Raw genomic sequence first — 22,638 nt, forward strand, 5'->3', positions numbered from 1 at the left:
ATCCGATATATTTCCATTTACTAGCACCTGTGCTCTTGGTTTATGATATAGTGCTCTAATTGCCTGCACAAAGGTGCCACTAAATCCATATTTCTCTAGCACCGAGTACAGGAAGAGCCATTCCACTCTATCGAACGCCTTTTCTGCGTCGAAACTGATCATCAAAGCTTGCTCTTTGGAATGACCCAATCCTTCCAAGGATGCCAGAATACTCCGCAAATTTTTTGTAGTTGATCGCCCTTGGACAAATCCAACCTGTGCTGGATGAATAAGGTGAGGCAATATCCCTCCCAATCTTTTGGCCAATATTTTTGCAAACAATTTTGCCTCTTGATTGATTAAAGAAATGGGTCTATATGATGTAACCAGCTGCTCATCTCGCTTGGGTTTAGGAAATACTACTATCCTAGCTAAATTCATATTGTCAGATAAGGTTCCCTTCTCTATCCATTCATTGAACACCTCGGTCAAGGTAGGAAGAATCGAATCCCCCATCATCTTATAGAATTCCGCTTTAAAACCATCTGGACCTGATGATGCTTTACCTAATTTACTCTGTTTGATTGCCCAGCCCACCTCATCTTCACTAATCCTAGCATTTAGCCGCTTTCTATCTCTATTTTGCAGCCTCGGGATATGAATACCCTCCAAGTAAGACTCCCCCTGTAGCTCGTCTTGATCTGCCCTCTTATAAAGTTCTTGATAAAAAGTTTGAAAAGCCTGTCGAATTTCTTTATTAGAATGTATGAGATTCCCATTTTTATTTTTAAGAGTTGTTATATTTCGGGAAGTAAACTTAGATGCTACAAGTCGAGCTAAATATTTGCCCCCTTTATTCCCGTGCTTGTAAAGTTGAAAGCGATAGTAGGCCTGAGACTTCACTTCTCTCTCATGTAATTTGGTATTTAAAGTTGTTTGTATGGTCAGAATCTCTTGTCTAATATCATTATTGGGGTTCAAACCGTATTGTCGGTTTAATTTACCTAAGAGTTGTTCCAGTCTCAATATTTCTCTGTCTCTCACTCGTTTATATTGCGTTGCATAGCTGATTATTTCACCCCTCAACACAGTTTTCGCTGCTTCCCAGTAAGTACTGGTCTCAGCCACTGAGCCTTCATTGAAATGCTTAAATTCTGCCCATTTGGCGTGTAAATGTTCCCCAAATCTTGCATCTTTAATTAAATATGTTGGAAACGTCCAACTTTTTAGCAAGTCCTCGTTCTCCGCTCCCTTCCATGTCATTCCGACCACCGAGTGATCCGATATGACACAGGGGTCTATGTGTGCCTCAGTGATGTCTGTTATTATAGTTCGAGATACCAACAAGTAATCAATTCTTGATGCTGACCCATGTGCTCTAGATTGGTGTGTATATTCTTTCTCCATAGGGTGCAAGGTACGCCAGACATCTATTAAATCTAATATTTCACATAAATCCGGTAGACCCCTAGTATCTATTTTTCGCATCTCCTTTGGCGGGTGCGATCTGTCCATAGTCGGATCCCATGTCATATTAAAATCTCCTCCCACCACTAGGGGTAAGTTTTCTAATTGAGTGATTTGTGAAAGCAATTTCTTGTAGAATTTCAAATCTAACACATTGGGAGCATATATATTTCCCAAAAGTATAGTTTTTTTATTAATGGTTACTATGCTTAGTATAAATCTACCCTCCGGGTCTGGGATAGTTTTATGTATTTTAACTGTTAACCCTTTCCGAAAAAGTATGGCTACCCCCCCTTTCCGACCCACAGCCGCGGCTGCCACACAATCCGCCACCCACCATTTGGCTAATTTGGCATGTTCCACTGTTGATAAATGTGTTTCTTGGAGCAGTGCAATATCTGCTTTTATATGTTTAAGATGACGCAATATTTTTGATCTTTTAATGGGGGAATGTGGTTATCTTTCATATTCCGATTTTCCATCATTTGATTACCTTTTACTACTAAGAGTAGCCAGCCCAGCCTCCAGCCACTCCTACTCATACCCCATGTTCTCATTTTCATATATGTATGCGTCTGTAGGTTACATTGAGTTACTCTCTTCCCCCCTCCCCCCCTGAATTGTCCTTTAGTTGTCTGTTCCCTAACCTCCCCCTCCCCCCATTCCCCCCCAATATCCCTCTCCTTCCCATAGGAAGCAGGTCACTATCGACGCTCCTCCTCCCATCATTTGTATCCGTCCCTTCTCTACTCATTCTTCCGTTAATGATATATTACATGTGTGAATAGATACTACCCCTCTATCATTCAGTCCCTCAACACATTTAACTTTTAGAATTGCCAGTCTCCATGGTTATTAAGCGAATTCAGTATTACTAATCTTAAGAAATCTTATTGTTGTCAGATTCTTTCAAGCTAAGATTGCAATACTTTCAAATCTAATTTAACTGATTTCTGGCTCTGCGTCTTAAATTGCCCATAATATCAAATACCTAACAACAAAAGTAACATCCCAACATCAGTGTGCTATATCTATTATAGCATGCTATCATAATATCCAAGATTCCTGGCCACTTTCATGCTCAAATGTCCCTTTTCTTTCCTCTTACTTGTACATCAATTGGCCATCCAATGTTTTCATTGTCCATCATGTCCATCGTAATTCCAACTTGTATCTCCTTCAATTTGTCCTTTAATAATCTCCTTCATGTGTCATCTGCCCCGACATCCTCTTATTACTATTCTCATCTCAGTTATTAGTCCCATGTTGTGGCTTTTATTCCTTCTCTTTTCGTTCTTCACACCATTGTAAACTGTCTCAATCATTTAGCAGCGTTAGTTGAAGAGTGCCTTATTTCTGCAGTGCAATCCTTCGTTCTCACAATTCCGGCCTCTCTTCCATCTGCTGCACAAATAGTTTTGCTTCTTCCACAGTGGTGAACAGCTTTATGCCCCAAGAATGGATGATTCTCAGCTTCGCGGGGTATAATAGCGCAAACTTGATCTTCTTATTGACCAATGCTGAGCATATCGGCGAAAACTTTTTTCTTTGCGCCGCTACCGCCGATGAATAATCTTGAAAACAAAGAACTTTGCGGTTTCCACTGTATAATTCTTTACCGTTGCGTAGTGCTTGCAAAATGGCATTTTTATGGTTGAAATTAAGAATTTTGCAGATGACTACACGTGGTCTTCCCTCCGTCGCGTTCTTCGGCCCTAATCGATGTGCACGTTCGATTCTTAGCGGCCCCAGCGTCTCTGGCAATTCTAGTTCTGCTGCGAACCACGTTTCAAGATATTTGCTGAGTTCGCGATCTCCTTGCCCTTCAGTTAGTCCCACAATTCGAAGATTGTTCCTCCTCGACCTATTTTCTAGGTCTTCAAGTTTGTCATCATATGAGGTGATTGTTTTCTTCAATTGGTTTATCTCCGCTTCTAGGACACTGACTCGGTCTTCTGTTTCACTGGCCCTCTGTTGATATTGCGCCATATCCTTTTGTATTTGGGCTATACTGTTATTGAGGGATTCCAGCTTGTTGTCCAGAGAATTTAATTTTTTTTCTAATATTACCTCTAGCGCTTGTGTGACTTCTCCCACAATCTCAGCGGCCCAGGCGGACCCCACCGCCGACGTTCCCGGGCTCGCCGGCGCCGCCATTTTGTCTTCAGCTAGGCGAGTCTTTTCTTTCTCTTTTCTTGTGTTTTTTGTCGCCATTACCGTATCTTTCTCCACTCGGTACGTCCACTATGAATTCAGCTAATATGCTCTCTCAATTAGAGGGGTATTAGTCCTTTTTTTGTAGCGATAGTTTACACAGATGTTTGAGGAGAAGGCAGGAGCGATTCAGCTAACGTCCACTCCCGCTCATAGCGTCACGTGACCCCCCAACAGAAATGACTTAACAAGGATCTGGGGTTCCTAGCCCATTATAAACCATAAAGCTGTATGTCTCTGTTGATCACCCTCCCCTCACCTATCCACACCCATCCTGTTAGAATATCAATGATATGCTTTGATGTCCCCATGCATACTTCCTACCCACCCCCCTCCTCCCACCCTGTCAGACTGTCATAGTAATGCTTGAATGTTTTCACTTATATACACTGTCAGCTAGCACATTTGCTTATTTCCGATCTGACGAAGAAGGGCAACCTTCGAAAGCTAATCAAGAAATGTATTAAGTTATGTCCAATAAAAAAGGTATCATCTTATTTTCTTTTCCATGTTTTATTTTGTTTGATTTCTATTGATATCAATATGACATTCAAATGGCGAAAAAACATATAAGAACCTAAGTCCATAATGGAAGAAATTAATAAATGTGTTCAGGCATTCGAAAATACGCCAAAAACATTTTAGAAAGAGGACACGCTGCAAACGTCAGTCCTGAGATAAACTTCTCTGCCAAACGGAAGTACACTCTTGCAAAACGTGCAATGGCAGTACTGGTTCCCATTGCGGCAGCACATTTTCTCTACGTGCAAAACGTTCATATACGTGGAGGAATGTTCCTCAGTGTGGCCAGTCATGTCTCTTCAGAGGGAGCCTAATTTCATGGCCAGAGACTGAACTCCTGGTCCTCCTGTGCCTCAGGCACTACCACTACCTGCCACCCCACAACCTCTCCATGAGGGCATGGAGATCAATTAGAAGCAGTCTGGAGAGTTGAGTGTGAAGAAGTGCTCCCCACCACACACCCCAGAACCACAGCACTACTCGTATGCAAGCAGGGTCACATACAGTGAGGTCCATTACACGTTACTGATTTTTCATAAGAAAGAATAACAAAACATTGATGAAATCAGAATGTCCAGAATATCCAATGACAAGTAATTATGGAGCCCCCTCCACTAACCATTCAATGCTGAAATGAGGGGCTGTGCATATGTTTATGTTTACTAAAATACTTGATACCCCGCCATTTCTGAAAACAGGATATGGTGGCTAACAATAAAAACATTGCAGATTAAATAGGAAAAGAAAAGACCATCTAACGGAGAACCAATCATACAGGTTGATAGCTAAAGCAGGTGTGCTGCTGGGACTAACAGATCACTGTGGAACTCCAAGCATGCTGCTATAGAGGTTTAAAAGCTCTTTTAAAAATATAAGTTTTGAGTAGAGAGTAATAAAAGACATTTCTGAATGAATGTAGGGGGGATGTAGGGGCCAAGAAATAGAAATGATCGGGTGGATTCATAATGTGCTGTCTTAGAAGAGGGAAGAACCAAACGATGAGAATCCAAAGAATGAAGGGCACGAGAGGGGTTGTAAGATTGCATGACAGAGGCAAGGTATGCTGGGGAACCAAGGTAAAGAGCTTTGTGGGTCAGACATAGGGCTCTGTTTACTAAGCTGAGCTGTAGGCGAGCACACTTTTTAACACGTGCTAACAATAGAGACACCCATTATATTCCTATGGGTGTCTCTATTGTTAGCGTGTGCTAATTTTTAGCACGTGACATCCATGGATGTGTCGCGTGCTCGAGGACCTTGGCATACTGTCAGGCTTCTTCCCCGGGAGCACTGGATTCGTGAGTCCGTGGGCCACTACCGTGGAGCGGCAGTGACAGGCAAGATCACCTCCAAGGTAGAGATAAGACAAAACTGGACCGGAACCCCGGACTGGAGTTCTACACAGGAATATACGGAACTGGAACGCACCGGACGGGTGCGCACTGGAGTGGAGCCCGCTGGACTGGAACACACTGGAGGGCCCCACAGGACTGGAACATACAGGAGTGAAACCCGCTGGACTGGAACACACTGGACCTAGGCTTCACCTACGCTTGACCACCTTTCCTGAGGGTTGAGCCCTCAGGTTCTGGCAGCCGGTAGGACTTACAGGAAAACCCGGAACTGGAACTTGCAAGCAGGAACAGCAGGAATGAAGATCCAGGAGTGCCCCCTGGCACCTAGGCGCAGGCAAGGCCGACAGGCAGGGACTGTCCGGGTTCTGGCAGTCGGCAGGTTTAAACATAATGACTAGTAAACTGTACCTAGGCTAATAGAAACGCTATACCCAGGCAAACCAGTCATACACAAGAAACATACACAGAGCACACTCAGGAGACTTGAAAGCTATACACCCGTTAACAACAAAGCTGTGCCCAAGCTAACAAGTCATGCACTGGAAACAAACACAGAGCACTAGCAAAGCTATACACAGGCTAACAAGCCACACGGTGCCTAAGCTGGCTAGTCTAAACAAACACAGAGCACTAGCAAAGCTATACACAGGCTAACAAGCCACACGGTGCCTAAGCTATCTAGTCAAACATAGAAACTCACACAGAGCAAACACTGAAACAGTGTACAGAGCACTCTAAACACCAGGGCCCTTAGATGAAATGCAAAGGCCCGGGCTGTAGTCTCTAAGTGATTAATAAAGCCCTTCCACACCAGAAGCACAGCTGCAGCAATCACCTTGCATCCAAACAGAGGCTTGACACACAGAGAAGTCAGCCCAGCGGGTGCCATCTTGGATGCTGGCATAGAGGAGTCGGCGGCAGCCATCTTGGAAAAGGCATAGCCCACACAGGTGAGGTTCAGTAGGGCAATCAGCACACAGAGCCAGAGAGAAACTAAGACAGACACAGAGACAAGCAGAAGCCAGCACAGCCACTGACTCCCAGAAACAGGGTAAGTCTGAGGGTGGTCACGGCCACAGACGTAACAGGATGTCTCTATCGTTAGCGCGTGCACCTACGGCGCCTTAGTAAACAGGGGCCATAAAATTTTAAACAAGCATTTAAACCGAACTGGGAGCCAATGTAATTGAAGAAAAAGAAGAGTGATTTGGTCATATTTATACGCTTTCCATAAGTGCTCACAAGGCCTCACAACTGTCTTAATCTTAAAATATGCAGTATTTATGATATAATCAACACATAAATTTCTACTGCATAAAATTGTAGCAATTGTATGTTATAGTTTAACGGATCTATATAACAAACTCAAATATGAAGGAGATATGAAAAAACACAACTGGCATACATCCTGACCACAGAATAAATCATTGAATTAAAGAGGTGTTGCCTCTTGAAGCCCCCGGCTCTATACATTCAGAGCTCTCAGGGGCTGGGCTGCTTCATCATTGGCAAACACCCCTGAGCTATTAAACAGTTCAATATCCTGCATGCACTTAATTTTTCTTTTTTTCTATTTTAATTTTTTGCTTCTCATGCGGAATATAAGTCTATAAGGAGTTTAGCTTGAAAACTACTTAGCTTTCCAGGGGTCCGATCTTTTCTTTATTGTTTGGCACTGAGCGCGACCACGACCAACGGTGGCCAGCGTTTCGTCACCTGCTTCAGGGTCATAAGGTCGGCATCAATCTACAATGGAGAGAATATGTAGTTAAAAGCCAGACTTAATACTAGGCAAAACTTCACAGTACTTATCTCTCTTGAAAAGCATTTTTTGCAGACACCTCAGCTAAGAGAGCACACAGCTCTAACGGACCAACTTGGAACAAAAATGGCTTCTCGGGTTTAAATACTCTATTACGTCAGACGCCAAAGGTTGGCCTGACCAATCAGCTTACGTTCATACAGGACTTTCATTTAAACATACCCCGGATGTCTCTACTACTTCAAATATCTTAACATCCATCACCAGATCATCCAAAATTAGAAAAAAATGACCCCATTTAATTTTTCCATTCAGACCCATTGGGGTTAATGAATTTAAATGGTGTATCCATTTCTGTTCACACTGGAACAAAATCTTCTTCCTGTGAACCCCGATCCGTACCGGGGAAACTTCGATCTGTTGTAGAACAAAACATCTTAATTCGGCAAAAGAATGTTGTGCTACAGCACAGTGATGAGCAAAAGGTGTAGCAACTTTCTTTGTGTTCAGCACGCTACGGTGCTCAATCAACCGGACATATAGCATACGTGAAGTCTGCCCCACATATAGCAACTCACACGGACAGACTAGACAATAAACCACATAGTCAGACTTGCAATTGGTGTTCACTTTTAAAGTAAATTCTTGTGAAGATTGCGGATGGATAAATACCCTTCTTTCCAGCATTATCTCACACATACAACAGCAGCCACATTTCTTATGTCCTTGAAAGATAGGAGACGGATCTCTATGTGCAGGTAATAGGGACGGACATAAAAGTTCCTTCAAATTCTTAGATCTACTGTAGGCAAAACGGATCCTTTTATCTGTGAACATCGGTAAGGTCTGTAAAATGCCCCAGTGGTCTCTGAGGATCTTTGTAACCTTATGTATATCGTTATTAAAACGTAGAACACAGTATATCGGAAGAAGACTGATGTTAATAGCCTGCTACAGTATACTAGTTGTCATCCTAGGCGTCTGAAAAATAGTCTCCCATTTTCTCAGATGTTGAGATACCGACGCTTATGTTCTGAGACTGCAGATTTTCGAGAGCAGGCAAGGACTCTCAGCAGGCGCCTGTACCAAAAGGGCTATCCCAAACAGATTGTGAGACAAGCCTACCGTAGAGCTAAATATAATCACCGAGAGATATTGCTTTGTTCTAAGGACAGTAATCAAAAGTCTGGTGATGAAGAGGAATCCATTACCTGTGTTCTATGTTTTAATAACGATAATGGAAAAATTGAATCGGGTCATTCTTTCTAATTTTGGATGATCTGGTGATGGATGTTAAGATATTTGAAGTAGTAGAGACATCCGGAATATGTTTAAATGAAAGTCCTGTATGAACGCAAGCTGATTGGTCAGGCCAACCTTTGGCGTCTGACGTAATAGAGTATTTAAACCCGAGAAGCCATTTTTGTTCCAAGTTGGTCCGTTAGAGCTGTGTGCTCTCTTAGCTGAGGTGTCTGCAAAAAATGCTTTTCAAGAGAGATAAGTACTGTGAAGTTTTGCCTAGTATTAAGTCTGGCTTTTAACTACATATTCTCTCCATTGTAGATTGATGCCGACCTTATGACCCTGAAGCAGGTGACGAAATGCTGGCCACCGTTGGTCGTGGTCGCGCTCAGTGCCAAACAATAAAGAAAAGATCGGACCCCTGGAAAGCTAAGTAGCTTTCAAGCTAAACTCCTTATAGACTTATATTCCGCATGAGAAGCAAAAAATTAAAATAGAAAAAAAGAAAAATTAAGTGCATGCAGGATATTGAACTGTTTAATAGCTCAGGGGTGTTTGCCAATGATGAAGCAGCCCAGCCCCTGAGAGCTCTGAATGTATAGAGCCGGGGGCTTCTAGAGGCAACACCTCTTTAGTTCAATGATTTATTCTGTGGTCAGGATGTATGCCAGTTGTGCTTTTTCATATCTCCTTCATATTTGAGTTTGTTATATAGATAACGTAGTAAGAAGGAGATAACCTTCACAATTTACTTTAATTAATAGTTTAACGGATCGTCAGAGGTGATCTTCCACTGGGGAGTGACCCCTATTGTGAAAGTAAGTGGAACACCATATTTCGTCATCAGTCTGATATCATTCTTAAATTTTACAACTTTTATAGCTTGTATAATTATTGTAACTTTATCATAACTTTCTCATAATTTATAGAAACAGGTTCCAATAATCATAATCATTCTCCCCCACCGCCAATTCCAGGCTCCGCCCTTTCTGCCTCACCCCATGCTTGGAATAAACTCCCTGAGCCTATATGCCAGGCCCCCTCCCTGCCCATCTTCAAATCCTTGCTCAAAGCCTTCGGCACCTAACCACTATACCTCTATTCAGGAAATCTAGGCTACCCCAACTTGACATTTCGTCCTTTAGATTGTAAGCTCCTTTGAGCAGAGAATGTCCTTCTTTGTTAAACTGTACAGCGCTGCGTAACCCGAGTAGCGCTCTAGAAATGTTAAGTAGTAGTAGTAGTAGTGGTATTTTAATTTCTTCTTATAATCCAGAAAATTCAGAGTACTTACGTTGAATATCTGTGGTGTTTTATATTACTAGGTAGTCTTTTTACTACCTCCCCAAATTAGTACTCGCCAACCACCCGCAATTTAGAGAGAGAAAAGACTAGTAACATAGTAACATAGTAGATGATGGCAGAAAAAGACCTGCATGGTCCATCCAGTCTGCCCAACAAGATAAACTTATATGTGCTACTTTTTGTGTATACCTTACCTTGATTTGTACCTGTCCTTTTCAGGGCACAGACCGTGTAAGTCTGCCCAGCACTATCCCCGCCTCCCGCCACCGGCTCTGCCACCCAATCTGGGCTAAGCTCCTGAGGATCCATTTCTTCTGAACAGGATTCCTTTATGTTTATCCCAAGTGTGCTTGAATTCTGTTACTGTTTTCATTTCCACCACCTCCCGCGGGAGGGCATTCCAAGCATCCACTACTCTCTCCATGAAAAAATACTTCCTGACATTTTTCTTGAGTCTGCCCCCCTTCAATCTCATTTCATGTCCTCTCGTTCTACCTCCTTCGCATCTCCGGAAAAGGTTCGTTTGCGGATTAATACTTTTCAAATATTTGAACGTCTGTATCATATCACCCCTGTTTCTCCTTTCCTCCAGAGTATACATGTTTAGTTCAGCAAGTCTCTCCTCATACGTCTTGTAACGCAAATCCCATACCATTCTCGTAGCTTTTCTTTGCACCGCTTCAATTCTTTTTACATCCTTAACAAGATACGTCCTCCAAAACTGAACACACTACTCTAGGTGGGGCCTCACCAATGACTTATACAGGGGCATCAACACCCCCTTTCTTCTGCTGGTCACACCTCTCTCTATACAGACTAACAACCTTCTAGCTACGGCCACCGCCTTGTCACACTGTTTCGTCGCCTTCAGATCCTCAGATACTATCACCCCAAGATCCCTCTCCCCTTCCGTTCCTATCAGACTCTCCCCACCTAACACATACGTCTCCCGAGGATTTCTACTCCCTAAGTGCATCACTTTGCATTTCTTCGCATTGAATTTTAATTGCCAAACCTTAGACCATTCTTCTAGCTTCCTCAGATCCTTTTTCATGTTTTCCACTCCCTCCCGGGTGTCCACTCTGTTACAGATCTTAGTATCATCCGCGTATGAGAAAAGCAATTCTTTAATTACTTACCAAGAGAAAGTTACAATTACAAATGCTAGTTTCTCATATGGAGAGCAGGGGACACAAACATGTGGTCTGCCACTGCCTCTCCAACGTAATGCACTGGTTCAATTGTTTATATACCTTTTGTGTTAAGCAATGCTTCACATTACTTCAGCACTTATCTTCCTCAGAGATCATTCTGTTCTCTGTTCTCACCATCTATTTTCCTTTAAGTTGCTAAATCACATTCTTCCGTCCATCCCTAATTGCACCTTTCCTACGCCAGCTTGCCCGTAAGGGTATCATAATAGATAATAAATTCCTGAGTTTACACAGGCTCATGTTCTTTAATAAATTACAGGCTTCTCAATCTCTGATAGATTCCAGAGTCACACCGGCTTGTTAGCCTCTGCCCTTTTTGACCTGTGCTGGGGTGCTGACCTGTGCTCATGATTCTACAGTAGGGATAAGTGCCGACACGTGTTTTGCCTTTGCTGTTTCAAGGCTTCCCCCTTATTTTGTAAAGCGGTGCATATGCTAAAAGTTGTAAAATGTAAGAATAATATCGGACTGATGACGAAATACGGTGTTCCACCTACTTTCACAATAGGGGTCACTCCACAGTTGAAAATCACCTCTGACAATCCGTTAAACTATAACATACAATTGCTACAATTTTATGCAGTGGAGTGAAGTCTAAGAAATGCATAATAGAACGAAGGTGACACAACCAGTAGGATCCCTTCTTGATAACAGCAGAAACATGAGGATTAAAAGAGAGTTTTGAATCAATCATAACGCCTAAATACCAAAAAGATTGAACATGAATGACAGTAGTATCGAAAAAGATCCAGCAGTCAGTGGTTTTCCCAGGGTTTAAAGCCATTATGTGAGTAGAAGGCCAAGCAGATAATGAAGATAAGCATGACTGTAGAGGTCAACCTCCAGCTTCCTCACAGCCATTCCCAGAGCAACCTGCAGCTGAGTGGAACCCAAATTATAGCTATATAATGCAAGGTTCCACGTTAGGAGTCACCGACCAAGAAAGGGATCTAGGCGTCGTCGTTGATGATACGTTGAAACCTTCTGCTCAGTGTGCTGCGGTGGCTAAGAAAGCAAATAGAATGTTAGGTATTATTAGGAAAGGAATGGAAAACAAAAATGAAGACATTATAACGCCTCTGTATCACTCCATGGTGCGACTGCACTTCGAATATTGTGTTCAATTCTGGTCACCGCATCTCAGAAAATATATAGTGGAATTAAAAAAGGTACAGAGAAGTGCAACGAAAATGATAAAGGGGATGGGACAACTTCCCTATGAGGAAAAGCTGAAGTGTCTAGGGCTCTTCAGCTTGGAGAAAAGATGGCTGAGGGGAGATATGATAGAGGTCTATAAAATAATGAGTGGAGTGGAACAGGTAGACGTGAATCGTGTGTTTACTCTTTCCAAAAATACTAGGACTAGGGGGCATGCAATGAAGCTACAAGGTAGTAAATTTAAAACTAATCTGAGAAAATATTTCTTCACTCAATGTGTAATTAAACTCTGGAACTCGTTGCCAGAGAATGTGGTAAAGGTGGTTAGCTTAGCGGGGTTTAAAAAAAAGGTTTGGATGGCTTCCTAAAGGAAAAGTCCATAGACCATTATTAAAACAACTTGGGGAAAATCCACTGCTTATTTCTGGGATAAGCAGCATAAAATGTATTGAACTTTTTTGGTATCTTGCCAGGTATTTGTGACCTGAATTGGCCACTGTTGGAAACAGGACGCTGGGCTTTATGGACTCTTTGGTCTGTCCCAGTGTGGTATTACTTATGTACTTATGACCTGAGAGGAGGTGGTCATGGACCCTGGCTCTTGAGAGGTGCCTCTCATCCCACGACAGGGCCATAGGCGCCCGGTATAAGAGGCTTGGGGAGCCGGCGCCTGAGGGGTTTTGGCCGCCCGCCCGTTTGCCCGAATTTCTGGGCGGGCGAGCGGCACCGTGAGTCTCCCCTTACCTGCCCTTCTGCTTCTTTCCTATCTGCCCCGCGCCGCCCTTTAAATCTTTAATTTACCTCGTCCCAGCGGCAGCCATGTCATTTCAGCCTGCCCTGCCCGTCTCTAGTCTTCTCTCCCTTCGTCCTGACGTGTTCGTTCCGCAGAGTCCCGCCTTCTGACATCATTTCCTTGAGTGCGGGACTCTGAGGGAACAAACTCACGAAGGGAGTGAGTTCGTTCCCTCAGAGTCCTGCCCTTGAGGAAATGATGTCAGAAGGCGGGACTCTGTGGAACGGATTCACGTCAGGACGAAGGGAGAGGACTAGAGACGGGCAGGGCGGGCTGAAATGACGTGGCCGCCGCTGGGACAAGGTAAATTAAAGCTTTAAAGGGTGGCGCGGGGCAGATAGGAAGTAAGGGGAGGGAAGGGAAGACCCACGGCGCCACTGGCCCAGATGGATGGAGGCAGGGGAATCGCGCTGGGTATGGATGGAGGGGGTAAGGGGACAGAATGGAGGGCAGGGGAGAGGAGGTTTGCTGGACATGGGTGGATAGAGGGGATGGCAGGGGAGAGAGGAGGGTTGCTGGACATGGATGGAGAGGAGGTCAGGGGCGAGGAGATTTGCTGGACATAGGTGGATGGAGGGGAGAGTAGAGTTGCTGGACATGGGTGGGTGGCTAGAGGGGAGAGGAGGGTTGCTGGACATGGATGGATTGAGGCCAGGGGAGAGAGGAGGGTTGCTGGACATGGATGGAGGGGAGGAGAATTGTTGGACATGGATGGAGGGAAGGGAAGACAGGAAGGAGATGCACATGGATGAAGGGGAGAAATTCTGGACATGCATGGAGGGGAGGGAAGACAGAGGAAGGAGATGCACATGGATGGAGGGGAAGGGAGAGAGAAGAAATGCTGGACATGGATGGAGGTGAGGGAAGAGAGAGGAAGGAGATGAGATGAGGGAAAAGGGAGAAAACCTGCATATCGATGGAGAAAATAGGCAGAAGCTGGATCCACTGGACGGTCAAGTCTGCAGAGGACCCAGCTTTTACTTACGGATGTAAGGCAAGAAATGAAGAAGAAAGGCGGAAAGTAAAGAAATAAATGGAAAGGAAGCCCTGGAAACGGAGTTAAGAGGACAGATAGCAGCAGAATCGGATACTGGGCCAGCATGATCAGAAAAACAAAGTCACCAGACAACAAAGGTAGAAAAGATCATTTTATTTTCATTATAGTGTTTGGAATATGTCTACTTTGAGAATCAGGTGCTCAACATTAAAAGTTTATATTTATTTACTTATTTATGGCATTTTATCCCATATTAAACATGAATTAAGGTGTTTTGTGGCTCTACATGAGAATTGTTTCATATTGTTGACGGTCTGCATTTTCCGTATGGGTGGTATATTGGTGTATTAGGTTCTGCCCAGTGTAATATTTATGGTACACTGAGTGTGTTTTTGCACAAAGTTGTGCATAGTGTTTTGCAGTGAGCGATTGTGCTTAGAATATGCTTTGAGCAACCACTTTATTCTTTGACATATGATACATATCTAATATCTAAATTTAATAAAAGGTATTAATTGTGACTTTTATTTTTATTTATTTATTTTTTCTGTGTGTTATCAGACAATTATGGATTTAAGCTCCACCCCTGGCCCACCCCCTAACCCCGCCCCCTTTAGCCTCCCCAAACAGTTGGGCCACCGACCACCTATGGACAGGGCCATACCCAGGAGAAGGAGGAAGATCCCTGGAGGGACATGCCCCACTGGAGGGGGAAGAAGGGATGGACCAACAACTCCATCAGGCAGCAGTGCTTTTTTTCTGCTGAGAAAGTTGCACAGTATTTAGAAATATTTTGAAAGAAATCAATTTGAGCACTTAACACATGCCCTCATATTATCATATCTTGATTACTGTAATTTGGTGTATCTGGGCTGTGTGAAGGGGCTGTTGAAGAGACTTCAGGCCATGCAGAACACAGCTGTATACGTAATTTTTGAGTTATCCAAATACGAGAGCATTTCATCATTCTATGTCAAGTTACATTGGTTACCAATTGAAGCCAGGGTCAATTTTAAACTGGCTTGTTTTCTTTTTAAACTATTACATGGTCTGGTTCCGCATTGTTTTCTTTTTAAACTATTACATGGTCTGGTTCCGCATTCTTTTCTTTCTCATTTTTGTTTTGTTGTTGTGTCCAGAGCCAGAAGATTTTTTGTTTTCCCTTCAGCTAAGGATAAGAAGTGGTTAACGCTTTTTGAGAAATCGCTGGCATTTCAAGTAGTTAGACTGGAAAGATTTTGTTGGAATTTTCTCATTCTCCTAATCATATCTTTCTTTTAGAAGGAAGGTTAAAACATGTTTATTTAAAAAAAAATTGTATTACGGGATTGTTTGTAACAATTTTTCTATTATTTGGCTCATGTAATTTTCAGATATTCTATTATTCAGTTCATGTAATTCCCAGAGGTCTTTTCAGGTCTCTGTGACCCGCTTAGAACTGAAAAGTAGTAGCGGGGATACAAGTGTAATGTAATGTAACCTGACTGCATATCAGCCTCCCTTCTCCTCTGAAACGGCTGTGAACCCAACCTCACATCCATCCTAGGTCAGCTCCTGCAGCAGGTCACAGGCCTGTGCATAGATGTATAGCAGGAACTGGGAGCCTCAAGAATCATACAGGGGCAAATCCTCAACAAGCTGAGGAGGTTCCGTGAGGGGTGGCGGCAGCCTGAATGAAGGCCGTGGACTAATTTTTGTTGCCATTAACATTGTTTGTATTTTCATTTTATTTCACAAATAAAATGTTCTTAGCTGTTTACATACAAAGGTCATTGCCTCTAAACTATGTCTACATTCCCTGATCTGCAAGACTGACAACTGCTGTGGTCTAAACACCCCTAGGGAAGCCCTAGGAAAGGGAGACTGTAGAACAAAGTGGGGGGGGGGGGGGGGGGTTGGAGAGAGTTGTCCAGAGTGCCCTCAGTGGACACATTCAGAGCAGCTCTTCCTTAATGTCAAGTACTCTACCAGAGGCTGCCCAATTGAGAAGGATCCAGTGTGCCCTGCATCACAAGAAATTTGGTGGGACTCAAACCTTCCACCCCCAGGATGCCACATCACACCCCAAACCACTATGCCATGCCTCCAGTAGTTAGAAAAAAGGTGAAATAAATTTAAATAAGTAAATAAGTATTGCCATACTGGGAAAGACCAAAGGTCCATCAAGCCCAGCATCCTGTTTCCTACAGTGGCCAATCCTACTACTACTACTTAGCATTTCTATAGCGCTGCCAGGGTTACGCAGCGCTGTACAAATTTAAACATGGGGAAGGACAGTCCCTGCTCAAGAGAGCTTACAATCTAAAGGTAACAAACTATGTAGTCAGTGTAGGTATCATGAATGGGGAAGGTGGTTAGGCGCCAAAAGCAAGGGAGAAGAGATGGGCTTTGAGTAAGGACTTGAAAATGGGCAGGGAGGGCGCATGGCGTATGGGCTCGGGAAGTCTGTTCCAGGCAGAAGGGGCGGAGTCTGGAGTTAGCGGTGGTGGAGAAGGGTACAGATAGGAGTGATTTGTCATGGGAGCGGAGGTTACGGGTGGGAACATACGGGGAGAGGAGGGAGGAGAGGTAATGGGGGGCTGCAGATTGAGTGCACTTGAAGATCAATAGGAGAAGCTTGAACTGTATACGGTAGCGGATTGGGAGCCAGTGAAGCGACTTGAGGAGAGGGGTGATATGAGAGTATCGGTTCACACGGTAGATAAGACGTGCGGCAGAATTTTGGACAGATTGAAGGGGGGATAGGTGGCTAAGCGGGAGGCCAGTGAGGAGTAGGTTGCAATAGTCAAGACGAGAGGTAACGAGCGGGTGGATGAGGGTTCGGGTGGTCTGTTCAGAGAGGAATGGGCGAATTTTGCTAATATTATAGAGGAAGAATCCAGGTCACAAATACCTGGCAAGATCCCAAAAAAGTACAAAACATTTTATACTGCTTACCCCAGAAATAGTGGATTTTCCCCAAGTCCATTTAATAATGGTGTATGGACTTTTCCTTTAGGAAGCCATCCAAGCCGTTTTTTAAACTCCGCTAAGCTAACAGCATTTACCACATTCTCTGGAAACGAATTCCAGAGTTTAATTACACGTTGAGTGAAGAAAAATTTTTTCTGATTTGTTTTAAATTTACTACATTGTAGCTTCATCGCATGCCCCCTAGTCCTAGTATTTTTGGAAAGTGTAAACAGACGCTTCACATCTACCCGTTCAACTCCATGCATTATTTTATAGACCTCTATCTTATCTCCCCTCAGCTGCCTTTTCTCCAAGCTGAAGAGCCCTAGCCGCTTTAGCCTTTCCTCATAGGGAAGTCATTCTATCCCCTTTGTCATTTTTGTCGCCCTTCTCTGTACCTTTTCTAATTCCACTATATCTTTTTTGAGATGCGGCAACCAGAATTGAACACAATGTTCGCGGTGCGGTCACACCATGGAGTGATACAAGGGCATTATAACATCCTCACAAGGAATGTGTAATGGGCTGCCCCACGAAACAACACAGAGAGGGTCCAAAGTACAGAGCCAAGTCCAAAGCACAAAAGAAACACCAAAGATCCTTCAAAAATGGGCCGCAGTTCTTTTACTTGTAGAACTTGAAAATCAGTCTTCCATTATAGACCTATAATGGGTCTATGATGGAAGACTATGTCCCGTTTTTGAAGGCTCTTGGTGCTTCTTTTGTGTAATGGGCTGCCCAGCCAGCAATAACCTTTGAACCTAGGTTGCTCACTGCAGCACCTGGCAGAGGTGTAAAGCTGCTACCAGGCCCCACAGTGGGGGGAGAGCACACATGACTGCAGTCTTCCTTTCCGCTCCCTTCTCTCAGATCATGGCTGTAGGGCACCTGTGAGTGTGGCCTCTCCTGAAACAAGACCTTTGTCCAGATAGTCCCCTGCCAGTCCTTGGGGCACCACAGGTTCTATAGCGCACTTAACCAGCTATGTTTTGGCCGGCTTCCTGTACCTGGAACGTCAGTGCTGGAGCCTGGACATGGCCCGGCATTGAATTTCCGGGTAGGACCCTGGCAGCGATCAGCAAGACGCTCAGCACCGCCGACTGAGTATCTGGCCTGAAAATTTGCCAAAAGTCCTCAGGATCAAGTAAGTCTCCTTTTAGTAGTGAATGTTACAAACCACGTAACTAATGCTTGTTTTCAGAATGGAAAATGCACATTGTTGGCACCAGCCACCTTTGGCTACTTCCTAAACTTTTCCAGCATTGTGTGTGACATGAGCCTCTCTGGGTGTAGAATTCCATGCTAGCTGTAGAGTTGATTGATGTTGGACAGCAGTATTACTTGGTAATATTTTGCAGAGGGGGGAGGGGTTCATATTTGTGTCTGCTTAATGGTCTAGTGATAGCTCAACACCTCGGCACATGTTATTGAAAGCAGGTCTCTTGTCTGGCATTTGGAACCGACTTCCAGTAGATATGGCAGGAGCCAAAACAGTGGCAGAATTGAAGCATCCTTGAGATAGAGCAGAGAGAGGGAGGGAGGGAGACGCTCTTAAATTACAGGATACAGGTATTGATGTGGATAGGCCACATGATCACTTTTTACCACTACCTTCTGCATTGACATGCTTCATTCATTTCTAATTTCAGGGCAACATCTCATTACTGCCATTGCGGATTTAATGTTTGGATTCAAAACAACTTCCTGGTAAGATGAATATTTCTAGTCTCACTCTCTAGTTCAGGAAAAAGACTAATGGCTTCTTTTACCATGCCGTGGTAGTGATTACCATGTGCCGAATGCGACACAGCCCATAGGATTTGAATGGGCTTTGTCGCATTTGACGCGCCACTAATCACTACTGCAGCTTCGTAAAAGGAGCCCTAAAAGTCTACGTTATGTTAATTCAGGAGACCATTAGCTCATAATAGCAGAGCTTTTTTGGCTATAAATGAAGAGGAAATGCCGAAAGAAGTAGTGTGGTGGCTGGGGAACTAGCTCCATTGGAATTGGTAGATAATGGGACTCATTTTTGAAAGAGGAAAACATCTAAAAAGTGGAATAAAGGAGCATTTAGACGTTTTGCTCACCAAAATGTCCAAATCCGTATTTTCAAAAACCATTTTGCAGTCATTTATCTATGCAGTTTGTTCACAGTGAGTCCAAATCTCAAGGGGGCATGTTGTGAGCATGTTAAGGGTGGGATTTGGGTATTCCTAAGACCTGGACATTTTTCAGCCATAATGAATCAAAACATAAACGTCCAGGACTAAAGCGAAGACGTTTTGATCTAGACCCGTTTTAATAACGACTAAGCTACAAAAAAGTGCCCTAAATGACCAGATGACCACTGGAGGAATAAAGGAATGACCCCCTCCCCTTACTCCTCCAGTGGTCACTGACCCCACTCTCACGCCCCAAAGATGTGAAAGAAACAGTACATACCAGTCTACTACTTAACATTTCTAAAGCGCTACTAGGGTTACGCAGCGCTGTACAGTTTAACAAAGAAGGACATTCCCTGCTCAAAGGAGCTTACAATCTAATGGACAAAATGTGCAGACAATCCAATTGGGGCAGTCTAGATTTCCTGAATAGAGGCTTAATGGTTAGGTGCCGAATGCAACATTGAAGAGGTGGGCTTTGAGCAAGGATTTGAAGATGGGCAGGGAGGGGGCTTGGAGTATGGGCTCAGGAAGTTTATTCCAAGCATAGGGAGAGGCGAGGCAGAAAGGGCGGAGCCTGGAATTGGCGGTGGTGGAGAAGAGCGCAGAGAGGAGGGATTTGTCCTGTGAGCGGAGGTTACGGGTAGGAGCGTAAGGGGAGATAAGGGTAGAGAGGTAGTGAGGGGCTGCAGATTGAGTGCATTTGTAGGTTAGTAGGAGAAGCTTGAACTGGATGCGGTACCTGTTCGGAAGCCAGTGAAGTGACTTGAGGAGAGGGGTGATATGAGCATCCAGGCTGAAGATAAGACGTGCAGCAGAGTTCTGAACGGATTGAAGGGGGGATAGATGGCTACGTGGGAGGCCAGTGAGGAGTAGGTTGCAGTAGTCAAGGCGAGAGGTAATGAGAGAGTGGACGAGAGTTCGGATGGTGTGCTCAGAGAGGAAAGGGCGAATTTTGCTGATGTTATAGAGAAAGAAGCAACAGGTCTTGGCTATCTGCTGGATTTGCGCAGAGAAGGAGAGGGAGGAGTCGAAGATGACTCCAAGGTTGCGGGCAGATGAGACGGGGAGGATGAGGGTGCCATTGACTGAGATAGAAAGTGGAGGGAGAGGAGAAGTGGGTTTGGGTGGAAAGACAATCAGCTCTGTCTTGGCCATGTTCAGTTTCAGGAGGCGGTTGGACATCCAGGCAGCAATGTCGGATAAGCAGGCTGATACTTTGGCCTGGGTATCCGCAGTGATGTCTGGTGTGGAGAGATAAAGCTGGGTGTCGTCGGCATAGAGATGATATTGGAAACCATGAGATAAGATCAGGGAGCCCAGGGAAGAGGTGTAGATTGAAAAAAGAAGGGGTCCAAGGACAGATCCCTGAGGAACTCTGACAGAGAGTGGGATGGGGGTGGAGGAAGATCCATGAGAATGTACTCTGAAGGTACGGTGGGAGAGATAAGAGGAGAACCAGGAGAGGACAGAGCCCTGGAACCCAAATGAGGACAGTGTGGCGAGAAGTAAATTATGATTGACAGTGTCAAAAGCAGCGGATAGGTCAAGGAGGATGAGGATGGAGTAGTGACCTTTGGATTTGGCAAGGACCAGGTCATTACAGACTTTAGTGAGTGCCGTTTCTGTCGAGTGTAGAGGGCGAAAACCGGATTGAAGCGGATCGAGGATGGCATGAGAGGAGAGAAAATCAAGGCAGCGGCTGTGAACGGCGCGTTCAAGTATCTTGGAGAGGAAGGGTAGGAGGGAGATGGGGCGGTAGTTGGAGGGACAGGTGAGGTCTAGTGATGGTGTTTTGAGGAGTGGTGTGACTACAGCATGTTTGAAGGTGTCAGGGACAGTTGCAGTGGAGAGAGAGAGGTTGAGGATATGACAGATGGAGGGGGTGACAGTAGGGGAGATGGTGTTAAGTAAGTTGGTGGGGATGGGGTCAGAGGAACAGGTGGTGCATTTCGAGGAGGAACGAAGGTGGGCGGTTTCCTCTTCGGTGATAATAGGAAAAGAGGAAAAGGAGGCCTGGGTTGGTTTGTTGAGGGAGTGGGTTAAAGGGTGAGGAGGAGGAGGTGGTATGGTAGTGAATTCGAGGTTTATCTCTGTACCTTGTCGCGGAAGTAATCAGCCAGTGATTGAGGAGAGAGTGAGGGGGGGTGGGAGCAGAGGGCACTTTGAGGAGGGAGTTAAGGTGGCGAAGAGACGACGAGGGTTGGAGCTGAGGGAATTAGTCAATTGGGTGTAATAGTCCTGTTTGGCAAGGAATAGGGAGGACTGGAAGGCGGATAGCATGAATTTGAAATGAATGAAGTCGGTATGGGTGCGAGATTTCCTCCAGAGGTGTTCAGCAGATCGGGCGCAGGAGCGAAGGTAACGGATGCAAGGGGTCAGCCAGGGCTGGGGATTAGTACGCCTTGTGGGACGGGAGATGGATGGTGCAAGTCTCTATTACAACTTCAGATGTTATGGCCAATCCTGTTAGAGCAGCAAGGAGGTCCTTGGAGTCACCTAGTGGTCGGTGCAGTGCACCGTGGAGAAGGGGACCCAGGCCCATAATCCACTCTAACTTGTTACACTTGTAGTGGAATGTGGCAGCCCCCCAAAAACCTATTCTACCCACATATAGGTGACACTTGAGCCATAAGGGCTGTTGTAGTGGTCTATAGCTGGGTACAGTAAGTTTTTGGTGGGCTTTGGAGGGCTCACTCTACAATATAAAGGGGTAAGGGTGAGATGTGTACCTGGGAGCTTTTATGTGAAGTCCACTGCAGTGTTCCCTAGGGTTCTCCACTGCTCTGCTGGGATATCCGTGTGGCCAGTCTACTAAGAATTCTGGCTCCTCCTACATCCCAGACTTTTTGTTTTTGAAAAAGGACCAAAAAAAATAAACTCACAGAGGATAAAAATATCAGGCAAATCACTTAACTCTCCGTTGCCTCAGGTACAAACTGAGGGGGCCCAATGCGTGCTTACCGCATTCCAGTTTGGAGTTACCGCTGGCCCAACGTGGGCGCTGGCAGTAGTTTCAGCTCCAGTGTGCACCATTTCCAGTGCTGGGGAAAATAGGGCTCAATTTGGTTTATAAATATTATTTTCCAATCCCAGACTATCTGCTCTGGCTCTCCTAATTTTGGTCCAAGCTCTCTCTCTCTTTTTGGCAATAAAGTCAACCGGGAAAAATCTGAGCGCATACCCATGAATAATGTAACCACTAAAGTGGAAATAGAAGGACTGGAGTTGTGCTGGACCCAATTCTAAATAAGAGCCCTGTTTACTAAGGTGCATTAATGTTTTTAGCGTGTGCTAACTGTGTAGATGCACATAGGAATATTATGGGTGTGTACACAGCATGCACTAATGCACTTCTGTTATTTTGGTAATTAGTGGGATGGATGCTACTGGTCTATAGTTCGTTAGTTCATTAGCATTTTTCTTTGTATAGGGGTGAGTAAGATGTTACCTTTTTCCCTTGGGAAGAGTCCATTTTTTAGCATAAAGTTCACGTAGTTTGTTAGGTCCATT

The 22,638-nt window shown here is 44.5% G+C and overlaps 1 protein-coding gene across 2 annotated transcripts in view; it reads left to right on the top strand.

Moving 5' to 3' along the window:
• Positions 1–22,638, top strand: part of AARSD1 (alanyl-tRNA synthetase domain containing 1) — a 223,285-nt gene that overhangs the window by 128,489 nt on the left and 72,158 nt on the right. For both annotated transcript variants that reach the window (XM_030220995.1, XM_030220994.1), the window contains one exon: positions 18,610–18,667. In XM_030220995.1, coding sequence (XP_030076855.1) covers positions 18,610–18,667 — 58 coding nt within the window. The remainder of the gene's footprint in view (positions 1–18,609; positions 18,668–22,638) is intronic.

This window comes from Microcaecilia unicolor, chromosome 12 (genome assembly GCF_901765095.1).
Source record: "Microcaecilia unicolor chromosome 12, aMicUni1.1, whole genome shotgun sequence".
In the NCBI taxonomy this organism is placed as follows: Eukaryota; Metazoa; Chordata; class Amphibia; order Gymnophiona; family Siphonopidae; genus Microcaecilia; species Microcaecilia unicolor.